The sequence below is a fragment of the Suricata suricatta genome, chromosome 8 (genome assembly GCF_006229205.1).
Source record: "Suricata suricatta isolate VVHF042 chromosome 8, meerkat_22Aug2017_6uvM2_HiC, whole genome shotgun sequence".
In the NCBI taxonomy this organism is placed as follows: domain Eukaryota; kingdom Metazoa; phylum Chordata; class Mammalia; order Carnivora; family Herpestidae; genus Suricata; species Suricata suricatta.
In genome coordinates this window covers 111870529-111887656 of record NC_043707.1, presented here as the reverse complement: position 1 = coordinate 111887656, position 17128 = coordinate 111870529, and the positions used below count along the sequence as shown (strand labels likewise).

Below are 17128 nucleotides of genomic sequence, written 5' to 3'. Positions count from 1 at the left end.
CAAGTGGGAGGTAGAAAGTCTAAGCAGAACGAGCTGATCAGCAGATAAAGATGGGAAGAAGATGTGCAGAAGGCAGCAGAGACCCCATGAAAGAGAAACCACGCTGCCCTGACAGGGAAATCCACTGATCCAGACAGTGTCCCAAGTCCCAAATGAGGCCAAACAACACCGTCCATCTCTAAACCTCCATGAGCATCCCCGCGTCCCTTCAACAAATGCCCCTGAAAAGCTGGTGGCTATTGGTTTTGTCTGACTAGCAACCTTTTCCATCTTCTTCTACAGTTGACGCTTGCAAGATATGGGTATGAAGTACATGAGTCCACTTAAATGCAGATTTCTTTCAATAAATATATGTAGGGTACTGTTAATGTGTTTTCTCCTCTTTATGATTTTTAAAACATTTTTTTCTCTAGATTACTTTACTGTAAGAATATAGTGTATAATACATATAACATACAAAATATGCCTCCTTGGTCACGGGATTAGGCACGTGAGCTAGACCTGGCCAACTGGAAAACCCTATTTCCCTGGACACAGTGATTGAACAAAGAACGAGCATTCGACCCCGGCTGAACCACTCTTCTGCACTCTTACGTAGGGCCACTGGGAGGTTGGCTCTTTCTTCTCTCACAATGTGAGCTAGGAACCCATCTTTCCCTGTGGCAGGTGAAAGAACATGAGAGAAGCCCATCTGGAGTGGACGGTGAGGTCACAGAGACAGAAGCAGGAACAGAGAGGGAGAGAGGGTACAACATTGGGTCTCTGGATCCATCAGTGCCTGAATTCCCAGTTACAAGAGCCAACAAGCCTCCCTTTATGCTTGAGCTTGTTTGAATCGGCTTTTGATCCCTCGAAACCAAAAGCCACAACTAATCCAGTCCTCTTATTCACACTGACAAGAGTAGGCTTCTAAGGATCCTGTCTGACCCAGGGTTCAGTCCCCTTAAGAACATTCCCTAGATCCCTCTTTGGAAAGGTTAGAACTCTATCCTAGATTCTTCTTTCCATTATTTAGGCTTCTGGCCATTGTCTCTGTCTTCCCTGTCACACTCTGACCATTGGCTTCCTTCAGGGATTCCATGGCTCTCAGCATTCCTGCACTTTGGCCAGCACTCCCTCTCAGGGTTCAGCTCTTCTGCAGATGGATAAGCTGGAACACACCCCTTTGCACGTGAATCCAGGCTCCCTACACCTGAACTGCTCTCCTGGGCAGCCTTGACCCAGCATACCTGGTCCTGCTGGCTGGTCTTTATCGAGACCTGGGCAAGAGGCCACCTAGTCCATGAAGCCTTCCTTCACCCTTCTCCTGCCTCCCCTCAACAGACCTGAAGCACAATAAAAAGTAACCTTGATGTTAGAAGACCTGAGTTCACATTGTAGCCTTACCATTCCCTGAATCTTCATTTCCTTGCCTTTAAAACAAAAACAAAAACAAAACAAAAAAAATGGACAGGGCACCTGGGTGGCTCAATTGGTTAAAGGGTCCAGCTTCAGCTAAGGTCATGATCTCATGGTTTGTGGGTTTGAGCCCTGCGTCAGGTTCTGTGCTGATAGCTTGGAGCCTGGAGCCTGTTTCAGATTCTGTGTCTCCCTCTCTCTCTGCCCCTTCCCCAACTCATGCTCTGTCTCTCTCTGTCTCAAAAATAAATAAACTATAAAAAGTAAAATAAAAAACAATGGAGACTTAAACATGTGCTTGGCTCAGCTGACAGGGAATCAAATGGGAAGTAGTTTGGTAATTAGGATGGACTGTGTCCACATGAGGGGCCAATTGTTTGAGGGCTTCCCTGAGAAAGACATCACCGAGACAGGGAATGGGTGGCCCAGGGAGAGGCAATGGCTTGTGTCCAAGTACAGAAACATGAGAGATGCCTTCAGAAAAGGGAGGGCAAATGTAAGGTGAAGGCAGGGTGGGAAAAACAGGCTTCGGAGGTCAGCAGGCAACAGGCAGATCATGCGGAGCCTCGAGGGACTCCTGAGGAGCTTATCACATGGAGGTAAGAGGGGAGATTTTGAAGATTGACATGGTCAGACTTGCACTTTAGGAAGAACATTCTGGTTTCTTAGGGGCAGCTGGATAAGGGCACAGAGGGTAAGCCCAAAAGCAGGAGGGAGACCAACCTGGGTCAGAAGTGATAAAGGCCAGAGGGGGGATGTTTTCAAGAGATGGTAACACAGGACCTGTGCATTCCAAGGTAGGCAGGGAATAAGATGCCCCATCCCCCCAGTGAGGCTTCAGCTCCAAGTTCTCAGGCTCCTGAGTCACCTCCTGAAGTTCATGGCTGCCCTGAGGCCAGGTCAGCCTCCTTCTTCTGTCCTAATTGCTTCCTGCCAAGGAAACCGGCCCCCTCCAAGAGTCCTTGAGAAAATCCTTGTTAATGCAATTGAGTGTTTCAGGAAAAGCAGGCACCTCCAGCTGCCACTGCCCCCAACTACCTGTAACAAACAGTGCCTCTCTGGCCATTATGGGTCAGGAGGGAGAAGGGGAGGGGAAATTCTAAGAAAAACAAGTCAACACTAACTGCATCCCAAGGAGGTCTCAGGGCCTGGGCTGGGCTCCTGTGGATGGTGGAACAGGTTACACACTGCACAACACCCTTGACCAGCAGAGCAGGTGAGACTGAAATCCAGGATTTGTCCCACTTGCCTAGCTGTGTACCATGGCATGACAAGGCTGTATTTGTTCAGAAGAAGGGGTATATTTTTCTCATTAGGCCAAAGGTGCCATCCACTGGCCCAGCTGCATACTTATGAGGCTGTTTACACTCAGAAGGGGTGACTTTTCCTAATTTGCTCAGAGGGCACCATATGGCCTAATTATAATCTTGGCTCTGGCTTTTCTCCTCACTCCCCACTATCCACTCATTTGGGCTCTATGATGCTTTCCACTGGACAGAGAGAGAAACAAAGCCCATTGTTGGCTGCCATTAGCTCCCTTCTGGCGAAACTGCTCTGGCCACATATCAGCATCTGGGCTGGCCATTGATGACTGGACCAAGAGCTCCCACTATAAGCCAAGCTGAGCCAATCAGATCCTTTTGCTTGAGAACTGCAACTAAGAGGTGCAGAGTGTTGTCAGTATTGGAGAGCCTTGATACAGTTTTGGAGATGCAGCCACTTTTGCAAGGAAACCAAGGAAATCTGAAGAGAAACCGAGGAAAAGAAAACAGATACAAATAATGCCAAGAGGAGGAGAGCCTGTGCAACCCAGAGAGAAGGGAGACACTTGTTGCCAGTTTCAGTTCTTCGGAGGCCCAGTCATTCTTGATTTTCCACCTTCAGGGCCCCTTGTAATCTGCTCACCCCTTTCTTTGAACTAGCTCTAGTGGGTCTCTGTTCCACACAATCAGAGTCCTTGCTAGAATAAGGACCTCAGCCCCCAGGAGGTTGCTGAGGCTCCCCCACCAATGAGCTTCCCCCAGACCTCTTCTCCCCCGTCCCTCACCCCAGCCCTATCTTAGCTTAGGGAAGAATAAGAACCCTCAGCATGGTCACACCTTTTATTCACTGTCAGTGAAAAACACCACACAGCACAGGGTTGAACAGTGAGGACAGTCACTGCGGGCACAGTCGGGAGCAGCACACGTGGAGAGGACAGGGGCCCACAACGGAGAATGAGTTGGGATGCCCCCTCCCCCACCCAGCTCCCCTATTTCCCCAGGTCTCCACATGCCCACAGCCTCTGCCAAGTCGGAAGGGCCATACACCCTGGGAGGCCGGGTCCTGCCCCACTTTCTGGCAAAGGTAAAAGAAAATCTTGAAATTTTCAGAAAGAAAACTCCATGTTTTTCTGAGACTTTTCAACTGCAGATTTTGAAGGACATTTCCAAAAAGGATAAATAAAATATGTAATCTTGCTTCCACAGTGATCTCTAAAGTCAGAACAAAACCTCACCCAGGGTGGATCTTCAGGACAACATGTTGCTTTTGCAAATTTTCAATGTAAAAAACATTTACAGTGTCAGCTTACTACCCTGTATAGAGAACCCCAGATTATTCTCTCATTCTTTCTCTTTATCTTCTTTCCCTTCCTTCTCTCTCTCTCTCTCTCTCTCTCTCTGCAGCACGATGAATTCCTACTTCTAGAAATTGTCAGGAAAAGTTTCAGTGCCTTTGCTTATGGCCTTCCTTTTTCTTAACTTCTGGTTTGAAGGTAAATTATATAATCCTGATTACAGCTCAAAGGACTGGAGTGGCCATCTGAAATAGACCTTGCTGATGATTTTTAGAGATAAGAAATAAAGGATTCATCAATTGGCCCAAAAGGATGAAGGAGGACAGAATGCAGTTAGAAGGTAGATGCTGGAACCTTGCAATTCAGACTTGCTACAAAAAGAGACAAAACTTCAAAAGGAAATTTTGAATATACTCTATATATTGTTTTCACTGTCTATGTATTTTTGTCTCCGCAGGTCATACTTCAATCTCTGCTAACCTTGAGCTCTATGGCAAGTCCCTCATGCTGGCCCAGGGGTTGGAGGCCTGCCTCTCTTCTCAGGGCAGGGCCAGTGCTCTACCACAGGAGCTCCTGAGCACACAGCCCTTAGGACATCCAGGAGCATGTGGGAGCAAGACTTGGCCTGCCTGTGCTCCTCCCATCAGCAAGATGGTGTTCCCAGTTCCCAGCCTGGTTTTATGTGTTCACATCGTTGGGATGTCTGACCATCTTTGGCTGACTGGCAAATATCACCCATGGGATATGTCGAGCGATCAAACATGCTCTCATGGGTAGGACTTGCCCACCAGCTGGAGAAAAACAAACACAGTTCTCCTAAGGAGGAATATGATAGTAAAGACAGTGCAAGATGCTTTCAGGGTTCTGAGTCAGAGGCTTCCCAGGACAGCACTGACCTGTTAACAGAGCTGCCCAGAAGCAGACAACAAGATACTTAAAAATCTCAGGAGTTCAACGAAGCTCCTATTTCTTTTTGGAAGACCACCATCCCAGAAACTTCTTAGCAGGAAGCTTATACAAGACCAAAACTAACGTAGTTTGTATGACTCAGATTCAGATAAAGGAGTAGGAAGAGACTCTGAAGAAGAAACTCTCTTAAAGCCTTGGATTCGAGTCTTCGCACTGTGCCACTCCCTGCCTGTGAGCTCTTGCACAAGGGATTCCCCCCTTTCTGTGCCTCACTTCCCAAGTCTGGAGAAAGAGAATGAAAATCTCTATTTCCTAGGCTGGAGAAAGAGATGGAGTAGGTGGCAGGCCTTTGAAAGTCATAAAGTTCTGTGTGATTGTGAGTTAGGTTAGATACAATGTTTGGGGGATGGGAACCCCACTTTGTAAAAAGCCTTCCACTGGAAGTCTCAGCTAAGCCAGGCTGTTGAATATCTATGTATCTGTGGTGCTGAGTGGTAGCACAAGATGCACCTAATGACCAGCTCCTCAGAGCAGTGGAACATTCCTTGAGGCATTACTGGATAAAAACTTGCTGGTTACTGCCTGAGGATGTGAATTCCCGGCCTTACCACATGGCTGGTCATAGGCAGAAGACAGAAAGAGAGTGGCAGCTAAGTGGCCTTGCTACCTCCAAGGGCAACAAGAAGGAAGGTCCAGTAGAGTTTGGGACCAAAGATCAGCATCCTCAAGCAACCTGCAGAGAAGGGAAGACAGGTGAGCACTCAGAAGAGGCATGCCGCATCTCTTTCCTGGAGATACAATCCCGTACTCGACTCGGCAATCACTCCCTGCTCCTACCCTGGGCTGACAGCACCTGTGTACTAGACTGTTGTCACCAGCAGTTCAAGAGGAAATCTGTCACTGCACATCAAAGCTAATTTCTGATCACAAGTACAGTAGAAAATGAAGTGAAAGGCTTGAAGGAGCAAGGTTAATTTTCTGGCAGTCAAAGCATGCAGCTGTATAGCTCATGGACCCAAACTTGGAAAGCAGACATTGGAAAGCAAAGCCAATGCACCTGGAAGATGATGAATTACCTGGCAGACTGCGGATTTGGGGTTAGAAAAAGCCTTTCAAATGGAGCACATCCCCAGCACTTTTTAGGTATTTTGGTCCATAAGTGCAGTCTGGCAACCTAAACAATGGCAGGTGGTCCCCTTCTTCTAGATCCTTCTGTCTCTGTAGCAGTGAAAGAAAAAGCCCATCTTTGAAATCCAGAAAGGAACTACCAAGATGTGGAAGATATATGAGTCTCACTCTCAGAAAACCTTGTCTTTTCTGTTTCTGAAGTCAGCATCCAACCAGAGCAAGTGCACAATAGAGAGTTGCTCACTGAATTGAAAAAGGTCATTAAAAAGGAAGCAGCAGAAGCTGCTGATGGTGACACCTCAGGACTTGGTCTGATAAGAAAAAGTGTTATTTGGTAAGTTTGCTGGTATTTTCCCTCTTTTTTCTCAGCCCCACACCCCCCTTGCAAAATTAGCATTTTCTATATTCATTTAATCATTTTACAAGAAACCAAGTAATATAAAGTATGTTTTAATATCCTAAACTAATAAAATGACTTTAGCTCTTTTAAAGGGTTCTAAAAAAATAAGTATTACATAAATATCAGCGTTTCTTAAAACTTCCACTCACATGGTTCCTAGACTTACAGACACTTTTTGTTTCATCTCTCTGCAGCTCTAGTGGAGCTGAGCTGAAAGATTTCACAGTTCCTTTCAAACTAGCTAGCCTCTCCATGCCCTCTGCTCTGCTGTGTGCAGCGTTCCCATCTGAGACCCTGACCACTGGAAGTTTGCCTCACCCTCCTATATGAGCTTCCAAAGGGCACGGAATATGTCTTGTAAACTACCATAGCCTTAGCACCTAGAGGTGCCTGGCACTGAACAGGTGCTCAATGAACATTAGGTGAAGAAAGGATTGAATGAATGCTCCAAAGGCTGGGGCTGGAGGGGCCAGGTAGAGCCAAGGGGGCAGGGCAGAGACCACCTTTAAGGAATTTACATCCTCAGCAAAAGACAGGCCCACGTTGGCCCACTGGGATCTGTGGGGCCATATCCTGTAAAGCATAATCCCAGGAAGAACAGAATTTCAAAGCAGACCCACAGCACCCCCTCCTCAACCCTGCCTCTTGGGGCAAAAGCCAACTCTCTAAGCCCAGTGGAGGTGGTTCTGGGCCAAGACTGGGGCTGGGGCTAGACCACAGAATACCTCAGGATCTGTCCCTTTTCCAGGGTGAGGTGGTCCCTCAAGGATCTTGACTGAGGGGAGCAAGGGCTTGGGCAGAGGGGTGGGTGAGCCAGAGAGTGAGGCTAGAGTACCCCTCCCCCTGAGAGGTCATTGGGTTGGGAGGTGGCCACGCCCCTCCTGGCCAGGGGCCCTGCCCCTTACCACCCTCTACTTCTGCATGTCACATTGCAGCAGTAGCACAATGGATGGGTCACTCTTGGCCGCCTCCTTGAACTCCTCCAGTGTAATCTGGTCATCCTTATCCTGGTCCATCTTCTTGAAGATCTTGTCCACACGCTGCTGGGGTGTGAGCCCATCCTGGTTCATACGCATCATGATCACAGTGCCCACCATCTTGTAGATAGCCTGGCGGTGGGGGCAGGGGGAGGGAAGGGAGGGACTGTGAACACCCACAGTGATCAGGACCGTGGGAGGTCAGGGGTGGGCAGAGAGAACACTGGGAGATGGCGAGGGTACTGGAAGGTGATGTATAGTCACTAAGACTGAATATTTAATGGTTACCTCATAACCAAAGACGTCTAAAACCCAAGTCTTCACCTCCAACTTGCTCTTCCCTTTCTCAGTAAAGAGCAAATTCATCCTTTAAGTTGTTCAGATCAAAAATCTTGACAACGTTCTTTACTCTCCCTCAAGTCCAATCCTTCTGCAAATCTTGTCAGCCCATATCCAACCACTGGCACTGCTCCTCCAGGGGTGCTGTCTCCCTCAGCTCCCAACTGGCCTGCAGTGGAAGCCTCCTAACTGGTCCCCCCTGCCCCTGCTCCCTTCCTGTGCCCTTTGTCTGTTCTCCACACAGAGAACAGAGCTCTAAATGGCTTCCCGTCTCACTCAGGATAAAGTCCAGTCTCTACCCCAGACTGTGAGACTGGGGGCTCTTGGCTGCCTATCTGACCACTCCCACTCTCTCCCCTCTCTCACTTCGCTCGTTCCACTCTGCTTTCCTGGCTACTCCTTGGACACTGCAAACAGTCTCACCTGAGAGTCTTTGCATTTACTGTTCCCTCTGCACAAAATACTCTTTCCCCTCCCCCAGATTAATCTACATGATTAGCTCCCTCACCTTATTCAGGTTGCTGCTCACATTTCACCCTATTTACATCTTCTCCATCGCTCTAGTTCCCCTTACTTTGCTTTTCTTATCTTCTAACAGTTACTGCTTGATACAGCACAGGGTTTTTTTCTTGTTGTTTTAATTAAAATATTCTCACTATAGAAGGAGTGTCCCCTCCAAAAAAGCAGGAACTTTGAACAGTGCCTGGCATACTTGTTGAAAAAATAACAAGTTAGAAACTTAGGCTCTGGAGTCAGATTCCCTGGATTTGAATCATAAGCCACCACTGGCTATGCTTCCGCATCTGTAAAATGGGTTTCTGTCAGTACTCACACCATAGAGTTATTGGGTAAAGCACTTAGCATAAGGTCTGTCCTTACACTGCACGCCCAACCAATGCTAGTTATCCACTGGGCCCTGGGAGGCGGGAGGCGGGGACAAGTGGGGTGCAACTTAGGATGTTCTTGAAGCCCGACAGTAGGGTGTCTGGAGAGGGCTGGAGAGGACATGCATCGAAGACAGAGGCGCGTCACCCCAGCATGCCCGGGCCTCCCGGATCCCCCACAAGCGCACCTCGATGATCTCCAGCATCTCCAGGCGCGTGATGCGCCCGTCGCCGTCCAGGTCATACATCTCAAAGGCCCAGTTGAGTTTCTGCTCGAAGCTCCCGCGGGAGGTGACTGAAAGGGCACAAATGAACTCCCGGAAATCGATGGTGCCGTCGCCGTTCTTGTCGAAAGTGCGGAAAGCGTGCTGCGCAAACTTGGAGGCGTCGCCGTAGGGGAAGAACTGAGGCGCGGACGAGGGGTTGTGGTGAAGCGGTAGTATCGAGGTCTCAGCCGGCCCGCCTCCGTCCGGCCCGCCCCCTGGCCACCCGCCCCGCCCTCTGGGGTGTCTGGCCCCGCCCCCTGGGGGAAATGCATGGTCCCGCCCCCGGCCACCCGCCCCGCCCCCTGGGTGCCTGGTCCCGCCCACCTTGATGTAGAGCTGCTGGAATTCCTCCAGGTTGAGGATGCCGCTGGGGCAGTCCTTCAGGAAGCCCTTATACCATTGCTTCAGCTCCTGCTCGCTGAATTCGGTGTTCTGGACCAGGTCCTCCAGCACCTCTGGGGCCAGCTTGCTGTTGGTCTTCCCCATGGCAGGGCCTAGAGGACACGGGCTCCCTCAGTTTGGTTCAGGGCAAGGCCACCTCAGCAGCGGTCCCCAAGTTCCCCATAGGACAGGTTATCTTTCACCACAACAACCCCTCCCATAACAAGTCCAACATTCCCACAGCCAGAATTCCTCCTTCCACAGCAGGATGGGTCCCCTGCTCTCACCTCCACCCTGCAGAAGTCCCCCTTCCTGCAGCTAGGCTCTATCCTTCACACACTTTCCCAAAGGAGGCCCAACCTCCCCCACCCCCTTCCCCTCATCATACATTTCTCTCCCATATCCACCCCTCCCTTCTCATCACAATAGATTTCCCCTCCTGGCACCCAGAATGACCAACTCCAGGTCTCAGCTCCCAGCTTTCTCACTGACTGGTGCTGATGCCACAGCCTTCATCCTCCCCTCTCCTGTTTACACCTGGCATAGCCCCCACACCCCTAGAGTCTTAATCCTCTCCTTGCTATTTAGACCTTTTCACACTTGGTTCCTACAGGCCTCTGCAGGCTCTTCTCCACTCAGGGACCTGAGGAAGGTTCCTCATATGTCCCCATGGCACTGTCTCCCAAGTTCTTCCTCAAGACTTTCTGGGCCACCCCAGCAGGAAGCTTGTCCCTCTCCTTCCTCTGTACAAATAGAAGTTCTAGCTGATAGCACTGATGATCCTGATTAATCCTGCTTTTCATTAGTCACTCATTCCTAAGCATTTATTGAGGCTGGCTGTGCTAGGTCCCATGCCAGTGATGGGGATAAAGCAGATACGAGCCAACATTCAATAGCTCATAATTGGGTCAAAGAGGTAGCTGGCTGGTTGTCAACAGCTTTCAATCCATGCCAAGGAGTTTGGCCTTTACCCATAGGGGTTTTAAAACAAGGGCTAGGAAGATAGCATTGAGTCCATAAGCACAGAATGCGTACAAATGGCATTTGGTCCTGAAGTGGTGCTGGGATGAGAGAATAGGAATGTGTTTTAGAATTTTTCCTTTGGCTATAGTGTGCAAGATGGCCTGGATAGGGGAAGGTAGGGAGAAGGCAGAGAGGGGCCTGCTGCATGGTTGAGGTGAGAGATGGTGACACCAAGCCGAGGCCGTGGAGTGACATGGATGGGGCGAGACATGTTAGGAGGAGGCACTGGCAGGACTTGGGTGACTGAATGTGGGAATGAGAGCAACACAGAAGTTGAGGCAGAGGCTCAGATTTGGGCTGAATGAATGCAGGTGGCGTTGCTGAGAAGCAGGTTTGGGGAAGATGAAGAGTCAGTCCCCCACTGGAACAGGAGCCCCTCACGTTGCCTGCGACAGAGGAGTTTTTGCAGAGGAGGCACAGGCCCTCCCCAGGATGTATCATGGCCTTGCCAGGCCCTGAAGGCTAGGTGGACATTCTTGGCTGACCTCCATGGGAGGAATATCTCTTCCAGAACTCAGTTTCCCAGGACTTGGCCCTGGAGGTGAGTTTGACCTGCCTGGAGTCTCTTTGCAAGGGCACCAGACTCTGACCCCAGGGTAGCCTGTCATGAAGATACCCTGGAAAAGGAAGCTGTCAGGCTAGTAGAAGAAATTCCTCTTCCATAGCCCACTGCATGCTGGTGTGGCTTCTAATCCTTACCGCTAGGGGTTCCCTGAACAACCCGGTCTGAGATTGGTCTGTTCCATGCGCCCTGCCTTGCTACGTGGCTTCAAGCTAGTTACGGGATATCTCTGGGCCTCACATTCCTCCACTGTGACATGAGGAAGATCGAGCAGCAGCGGGAGTAGCAACATCCTCCCCCGCCTACCACCCCCAGAGGATGAGGAATCCTCTGTGCTCCCAGGAGAAACCAGGGAGGGGGAGGCATGTCATCCTCAGGAACCTCGAATGTGGGGTCCAAAACAGCTGCACTGGGCACAAGGATGCCTCTGGAACACCTGTGGGCAGAAGAAGGAGCCTACATCCCATGCTGACTCCTCCCCCCCCCCCGCCAAGTTTTAAGCACTCTGCAGGCTCAGGGTTGTAGTCAAGCAAGCTAGAGAGCCCAGAGGGAGAGGTGTCCAATGGGGGAGGCGGGGCCTCTCCTGCATTCTTCTGGGGGATGTGCCTGAGTGTCTGTGTAAGGGACTGGGTGTGGGTGGGAGCATGTCAATGTATAAGACCGCAAATCTGTTAGAGCACATGTGTGCGTCATGATGTCTGTGTGGCTCTGGCCTTCCGTCCCTTTACTCCTTCCTGTCTTGTGCTCCCTTTTCACAATTCTCTATCTCTTCAGGTCACATCTGTTCCCAGCCCCAGTTTGGTCCCAGGCCCACTGAGGACTATGCCTCCTCCTTCATTTCTATTCATTTCTTCTATTGTTCTTAGATTCCTAGTCAAAGCTGGCAGACCCTTTAAGATATCCCCTTATTTGGGGGTGCCTGGGTGGCGCAGTCAGGGAAGCATCAGACTCTTGATCTCGGCTCAGGTCATGATCTCACAGTTTATGAGTTCAAGACCCGCATCGGGTTCTGGGCTGATGGTGCAAAGCCTGCTTGAGATTCTGTCTCTCCTACTCTCTGCCCCTCCCCTGCTTGTACCAGCTTTTTCTCTATCTCTCTCAAAATAAATAAATAAACTTAAAAAAAAGATATTCCCTTATTTTAGTGAAAACTGGAACCCAGAGAAAGGAGACAACTAGCTCAGAGTTATGCAGCAGGTCAGGAAGGGTCCAGATAAGTAGCCAGGCTGAATCCATGCCCCCTGCCTGGACCACTGTCTCCAATTTATGACTACTCTTGTCCAGTACAGATCTTCCCCCACTCCTGCTTGCCTTCTGGGAAAACCTTATCTCTGATCTCCCTCTTGGCCTCAGTGGGCCCATCTTACTGAGCTCCAGGCCACTGTATCTAACATCTAGAAAATATCCACCCCTCGGGGTGGCCCAACAGCTCCTCTGACTCCCCTCGTCTACAACCAGACACCCTCAACCGATGGCCATCTTCCCTCTCCATCAGCCCTTCCTTCCTTTCCTCCTTCATCTCAGGGTGGAAATGTGATGTTAATTACCTTTAGTTTCCCCTCTTCCTTTTCCCTAGGTCCAACTTGCACCAAGTCCTGCTGTTCTTTCTTTTGATGCTCTCCTGGAATCTTGACCATGACCTCTCTCTCTCCATAGTCAGGGCCAGAGGCACAGCTAAAGGGGCTGAGATCCAGCTGGAGCACTGCATGCGAACCACGCCCTTGGGCTCAGCTGCCTCAGAGAAGTGCCTTTCTTCTGATTTCTCTGTTCTAAGGCAACGTCATCTCTGGTTTTGCCCAGAAGGCTGGAGATGGACATGCCCATGGGCCCCCTTTTACTCTAGAATCTGGCATCAAGGTGCCCACCTATCTAGCCTTACCTCCCACTGCTCCCCTCACAACTACATACTTTTCAGTTAGTCTTCACACCGCCAGGACCTACTTCCCTATTGCATAGTGGCTTTCCCCTCTCCTAATATCCTTTCTTCCCATCTGGGCTGACATGGCTATCCTCAGCCTTCGGGCCTGGCTGAAGCCTACTTCTCAGCCTGGACAGTGGACAGTCAGCAGCATACACTCGGCATTTGAGGGCTGTGGAACTGAGTCCCACAACTGTGTAGACTCCAGAACTCTCTGACCCTCACCTTGTGCTCTGGAATTCCAGAATGGAACCTGATTTGGGAGAGATCTTTGTATTAAACTCTGGCCCAAGCCAACAAATGTTTTTAAGCCTTTTGCTCAATGGCAAAGAGTTTATCCCCTCCCCATATAATCAAGTCCACTTTGGGGCAGATTGGAGAGTGAGAAAAACACTTTTCCCATCATTCTGAGGTCTGCCTTCTGGTAGCTGCCCCACACCGGTCCTGCTTTGCCCTGTGGCTGCACAGAACTGCCACCAGAGACCCAAAGGCCATGTCTGGCACACAGAGCTGTTCAATGAATGCCCGCTGGTAGATTACATGAGAGGGGTAGAGTCCCCCTCTTCCTCCTTGGAATGGCGTCAGGGTCTTTGGCGTGTTCTCCTGCCATGGCACTCGCTTCAGAGACAGTGGAACCCAGACCTGGTGAAAGGAAGGGTTCACCCAAGGCCAACTACAGCCCATCAGCTGCAAGGCAAAGGCCTTGGGGGCATGTTCTATTGGAGCTGTGGCCCTGCTGAACATGGGCAGGCTCTCCTGCCTACCTCCTGAGGGTTGCCCTCCAGCTGTCAAGGAACCTTCACTGCCCCATACACAAAGCTGCTGCCCCTCAGCACTCATGGGCCTCTTCCTGAGGGCAGAGCTCCAGGTTGTGGGCTTCAAATGGGGAGGTGGCAGCAAGGGTAGGAGGGATTGAGGGAGGCAATAATCCCACACCCTCACCCAGCTTCAGAGAAGCTGGTGCTGAGACGGTTGCCATGGTGACAACAGCTCCCTGGTCAGGAGATTTTTCTCTTTCCTCTCCTCCCTTTGCTCTTCTCCAAGCAGCAGCCATAGTGGCGGCAGTCAGGTCTTCTCCCTCTCCTCCTTAATGAGGGGCAGGACATGATAAACAAAGCGGGGGCCTTAGTGACCACCTCCACTTTGGAACTGTCCATGCCACATGGGCTGGTGGTCTGGGAGGGACTCCTGACAGTTGAGATGGGTCCTGGGCATGGAGAGTGTGTGGGAGGGGGAGGCCTGGATAAGAAGCAATGTCCCCTGGGTGAGGACTAACACCCACCCCACCCCCAGACCTCCTTTCTGAAATGCCCTAAGGGTTCAGGGCAAGAGTGAAATGGTCCCATCTGCTCAGAATTAGCCACAGAACCAGAGCATGTCAGTGTTGGAAGGCCGTTCGAGACTATCTCATCAAGTCCACCCTCTGTCCTGCCCACTTCCCCACTTCATAAAGGATCAGAGAGGGAAAGTGACTTGGCCAAAGGCAAACAGCAGGTGAGGCAAAGGGAAGATTGAACCCAGCTCTTCTGCCCTCCATATTCAGGCCACCTTAGGGAAAGGAGGGACACAGTCCACATGGAGTCTTGGTAGGTCCTTGTGGGGCAGCAGGAAGATAGGAGAGAGGGAGCGACTGGGTGCAAGGCCAGAAAAGATCCAAATTAGAGATGTTTGAGAGGCAGAATAAGAGGACTCGGTGCCTGTGAAGGGTGGGGGAAAGGAGAAGGCTGGGACCTTGACAGCAGTGACAGACAGGTATGGGTGGTATGCTGGGGGGTGGTGCCCCTGGTTCATCCTCCAGCCAGGATGAAAGAAGCCACACATGGGGCCTCTGCCTAGCCCTGGGACCATGGGGGGGTGGCAGTGCTGTTGAGGGAGTGTGAGGAGGAGAACTGGCGGGGCAGGGGGTGCTTCTTCCTTACCCCAGGTGTGCTGTGAGCTCTGTCAGCTTGAGGGGTGGGGGGTGGGAGGTGGGGACAGTCTGAGGGGACAGCGTGAGCTGGGAATAGGCTCTCTGGGGAGGTAGGGGCTGCCTTTGGGGACAGGGGGCTTGTGATGTGAAGTGCATGGTGAGCTGCTGGGGGTGGCGTGGGTTGGGGCTATCTGTGGAGGTGGGAGGTTGCCATGCTGCTGGGTAACTAACTACCCATACGCAAAGGGGAAGGGTGATTAGTGCCTCCTCGAGCACCAGCAACACCACACCCCCAGGGTGTGTGTGTGTGTGTGTGTGTGTGTGTGTGTGTGTGTCTGTGTCTGTGTGTCTGTGTGTGTGTGTGTGTGTGTGTTGGGGGGCCAGAGCAGTGGGTGCTCTTACCTGAGCTGGGAGTAAGAAGGCGGCTCTGCCTCCTTCCCTGAGATCCTTGGGGCCTAGATTAGGGTGGGAGTCCCCTGCCCAGGGGCAGCCCTCCAGATGCTGCCGCCTACGGAGAAACCACGGGTCAAGGAGATGAATGAGAGGAACAGGAGAGAATGGGAATGGAGGGGGGGGGAGGGACAAGGGCCTCTGCGCGGCCCCGCCCGCGTTACCTGAGGCCGCTCGCCGGGTCGCTGGATGGCTCTGAGCCTCGGCGGGCCGTGGGGACCGAGACTGGCTCGCGGGCTGGAGGAAAGGCTCTCCGAGGTCCGCACCGGAGCCGCCTCCCAGCTCTTGTATCACTATGTCTCTCGGAGGCGACACGATTTGCATAAGCCCCGCCTCATCCCAGGCAGATCGCCCGTTGATTGGCTCCGCGGGAGCGGAGTGGCAGGCGGGGTTTCAGGTGGGGACAGGATGGCCAGTGAGGTCCGGCTGTCTGAGCGCGCCCCGCCCGCCGGTGCTGACCTTCTCGTCGTCGCGAGGAAGGGGGAAGGGCTGTGCCCTCATCTCTACCCCGCTCTAGGGTTCAGACCCCGAACCTCAGTCTGTGGCCAAAGGTGATGATTGAAGTGGATTCGCACAAACAACCGCACGGTTGCTGTGGAAACGGGAGAGTCACAGCCGAGTCTCTAAGACTTCCCTTCCAGGGCCCCAGCCGGGAGTGGGGGTGGAAGAGGGGATGAGTCACAAGATGCGACCCCCTCCAAGTCCCACCCGAAATTGGAGGAAGGCGCGGGGAGCTGCAGAGTAGCTGACTGGTGGAGGGAAGAGCTGGGGTGGTCGCCGCCCACGCCTTCGCTTTGCTCCCGCACCACACCCCCTGCGCTGCCGGCGAGGAACTGAGCGGAGGGTGGGCGGGCGCGGAGAGCGCAGCGCGGATGGCGAAGCACCCAGCCTCTATCTGGACCCACGCTAGTCGTGGGCTCCCTACAGCCCCTAGTTCCGATCCTCTCCAGACAGGCCTTCCTTATTGCTCACGGACCCCGAAGAGGCCTCTCGGGATGCCCCCCAGAAGGTCCCTCTGCCTACCCCATAGACCCTCCATTCTCCACCCTCCCATCCTCCCGTCCCGCAGACGGAGCCGGTCCCCAGCGGCCGCCAGTCTCCCAGTCTCCGGCCTCGGATGTTGACACAAACCCGAGGTGGTTTACACTGAGCGAGTCTGGAAGGTTTCAGGGCCCCGGGAACACCTCTTTCCCGCACTTAGGGGGTCTCCCCGAAGCCCGGCCGGGCTACCCTGGCTATCCTGGCAGCTGAAAGCTCCCCACACCAGGCGGTGGGAAGGAACCTTTTAATTCCAAACTGGGAGGGGGCTGGCGGGGAGGGGAGCAGGTATCTCTTCCGCTGAGCCACGTGCTGGGGAGGGCCTTCTAGGCAAGTCAAAAGTGGGGCGGGGCGTCTGGGGATTGGTCGAATGGGAGCGGGATGCTGAAGAGCAGCTGGGGAGGGGGGAAAAGGCGAGGCTTCTGCCGAAAGAGAAGTTGAGGTGCGGTGATAGGGGATGAGGACAGGCCAGCCAAGAGTGCAGGCGAGGCTTCAGCGACTGTCCCGAAAATTCCCGGGCCAGGCTCCCCGGGGAGGAGCCAATGGACGTCTCTTTGTAGGACCCCTTCCCATTCCCAGTGGACCCTTGTTTTGCTGTCCCATTGTCCATGCTGCAGGCTGTCTTCTCTTTGGGGCCCTAACAGGATGAAAGCACTACCTGGGCCTCCAGTTAGTTGGCACATTCCTGGCCCCTTGATTGATGATTCACAGTGATAGGTGTTTGAAAGCCCTGTCACTGTCACTTCCTGAGCACCTTTTCTGCTATGGGTCCTGAGGACCCGGAGATAGGCAAGAACTCACCCCTGTTCACAGATAAACATAATCCAAAGCGTGAGGAAGTGGGAAGAAACAGCAGAGGTTGCTGGAAGCAGTATCTGACCTCTAAAATGAGGCCCTACCTTTGCCAATAATGCCACATATGACCAAAGTCAAGACCCATTCTCTCTCTGACCTCCCAGTCTATAAAATGTGGGAGCTGTGGGGCACCT

At 52.1% G+C, this 17128-nt stretch overlaps 1 protein-coding gene across 2 annotated transcripts; it reads right to left on the bottom strand.

Moving 5' to 3' along the window:
• Nucleotides 1-3485: 3485 nt before the first annotated feature.
• On the bottom strand, nt 3486-15399 carry HPCAL4 (hippocalcin like 4). Of its 2 annotated transcripts, XM_029949759.1 has the most exons (5): nt 15266-15354; nt 15054-15159; nt 9183-9352; nt 8781-8996; nt 3486-7501 (listed from the first exon to the last, which is right to left on the bottom strand). In XM_029949759.1, exons 3-5 carry the CDS (start codon nt 9342-9344, stop codon nt 7304-7306), a joined length of 576 nt encoding a protein of 191 aa, XP_029805619.1. In that variant the 5' UTR covers nt 9345-9352; nt 15054-15159; nt 15266-15354; the 3' UTR covers nt 3486-7303. The 2 variants fall into 2 exon arrangements, with proteins under 2 accessions (XP_029805619.1, XP_029805621.1); XM_029949761.1 differs by lacking the exon at nt 15054-15159 and having other exon boundaries at nt 15266-15399.
• Nucleotides 15400-17128: the final 1729 nt, after the last annotated feature.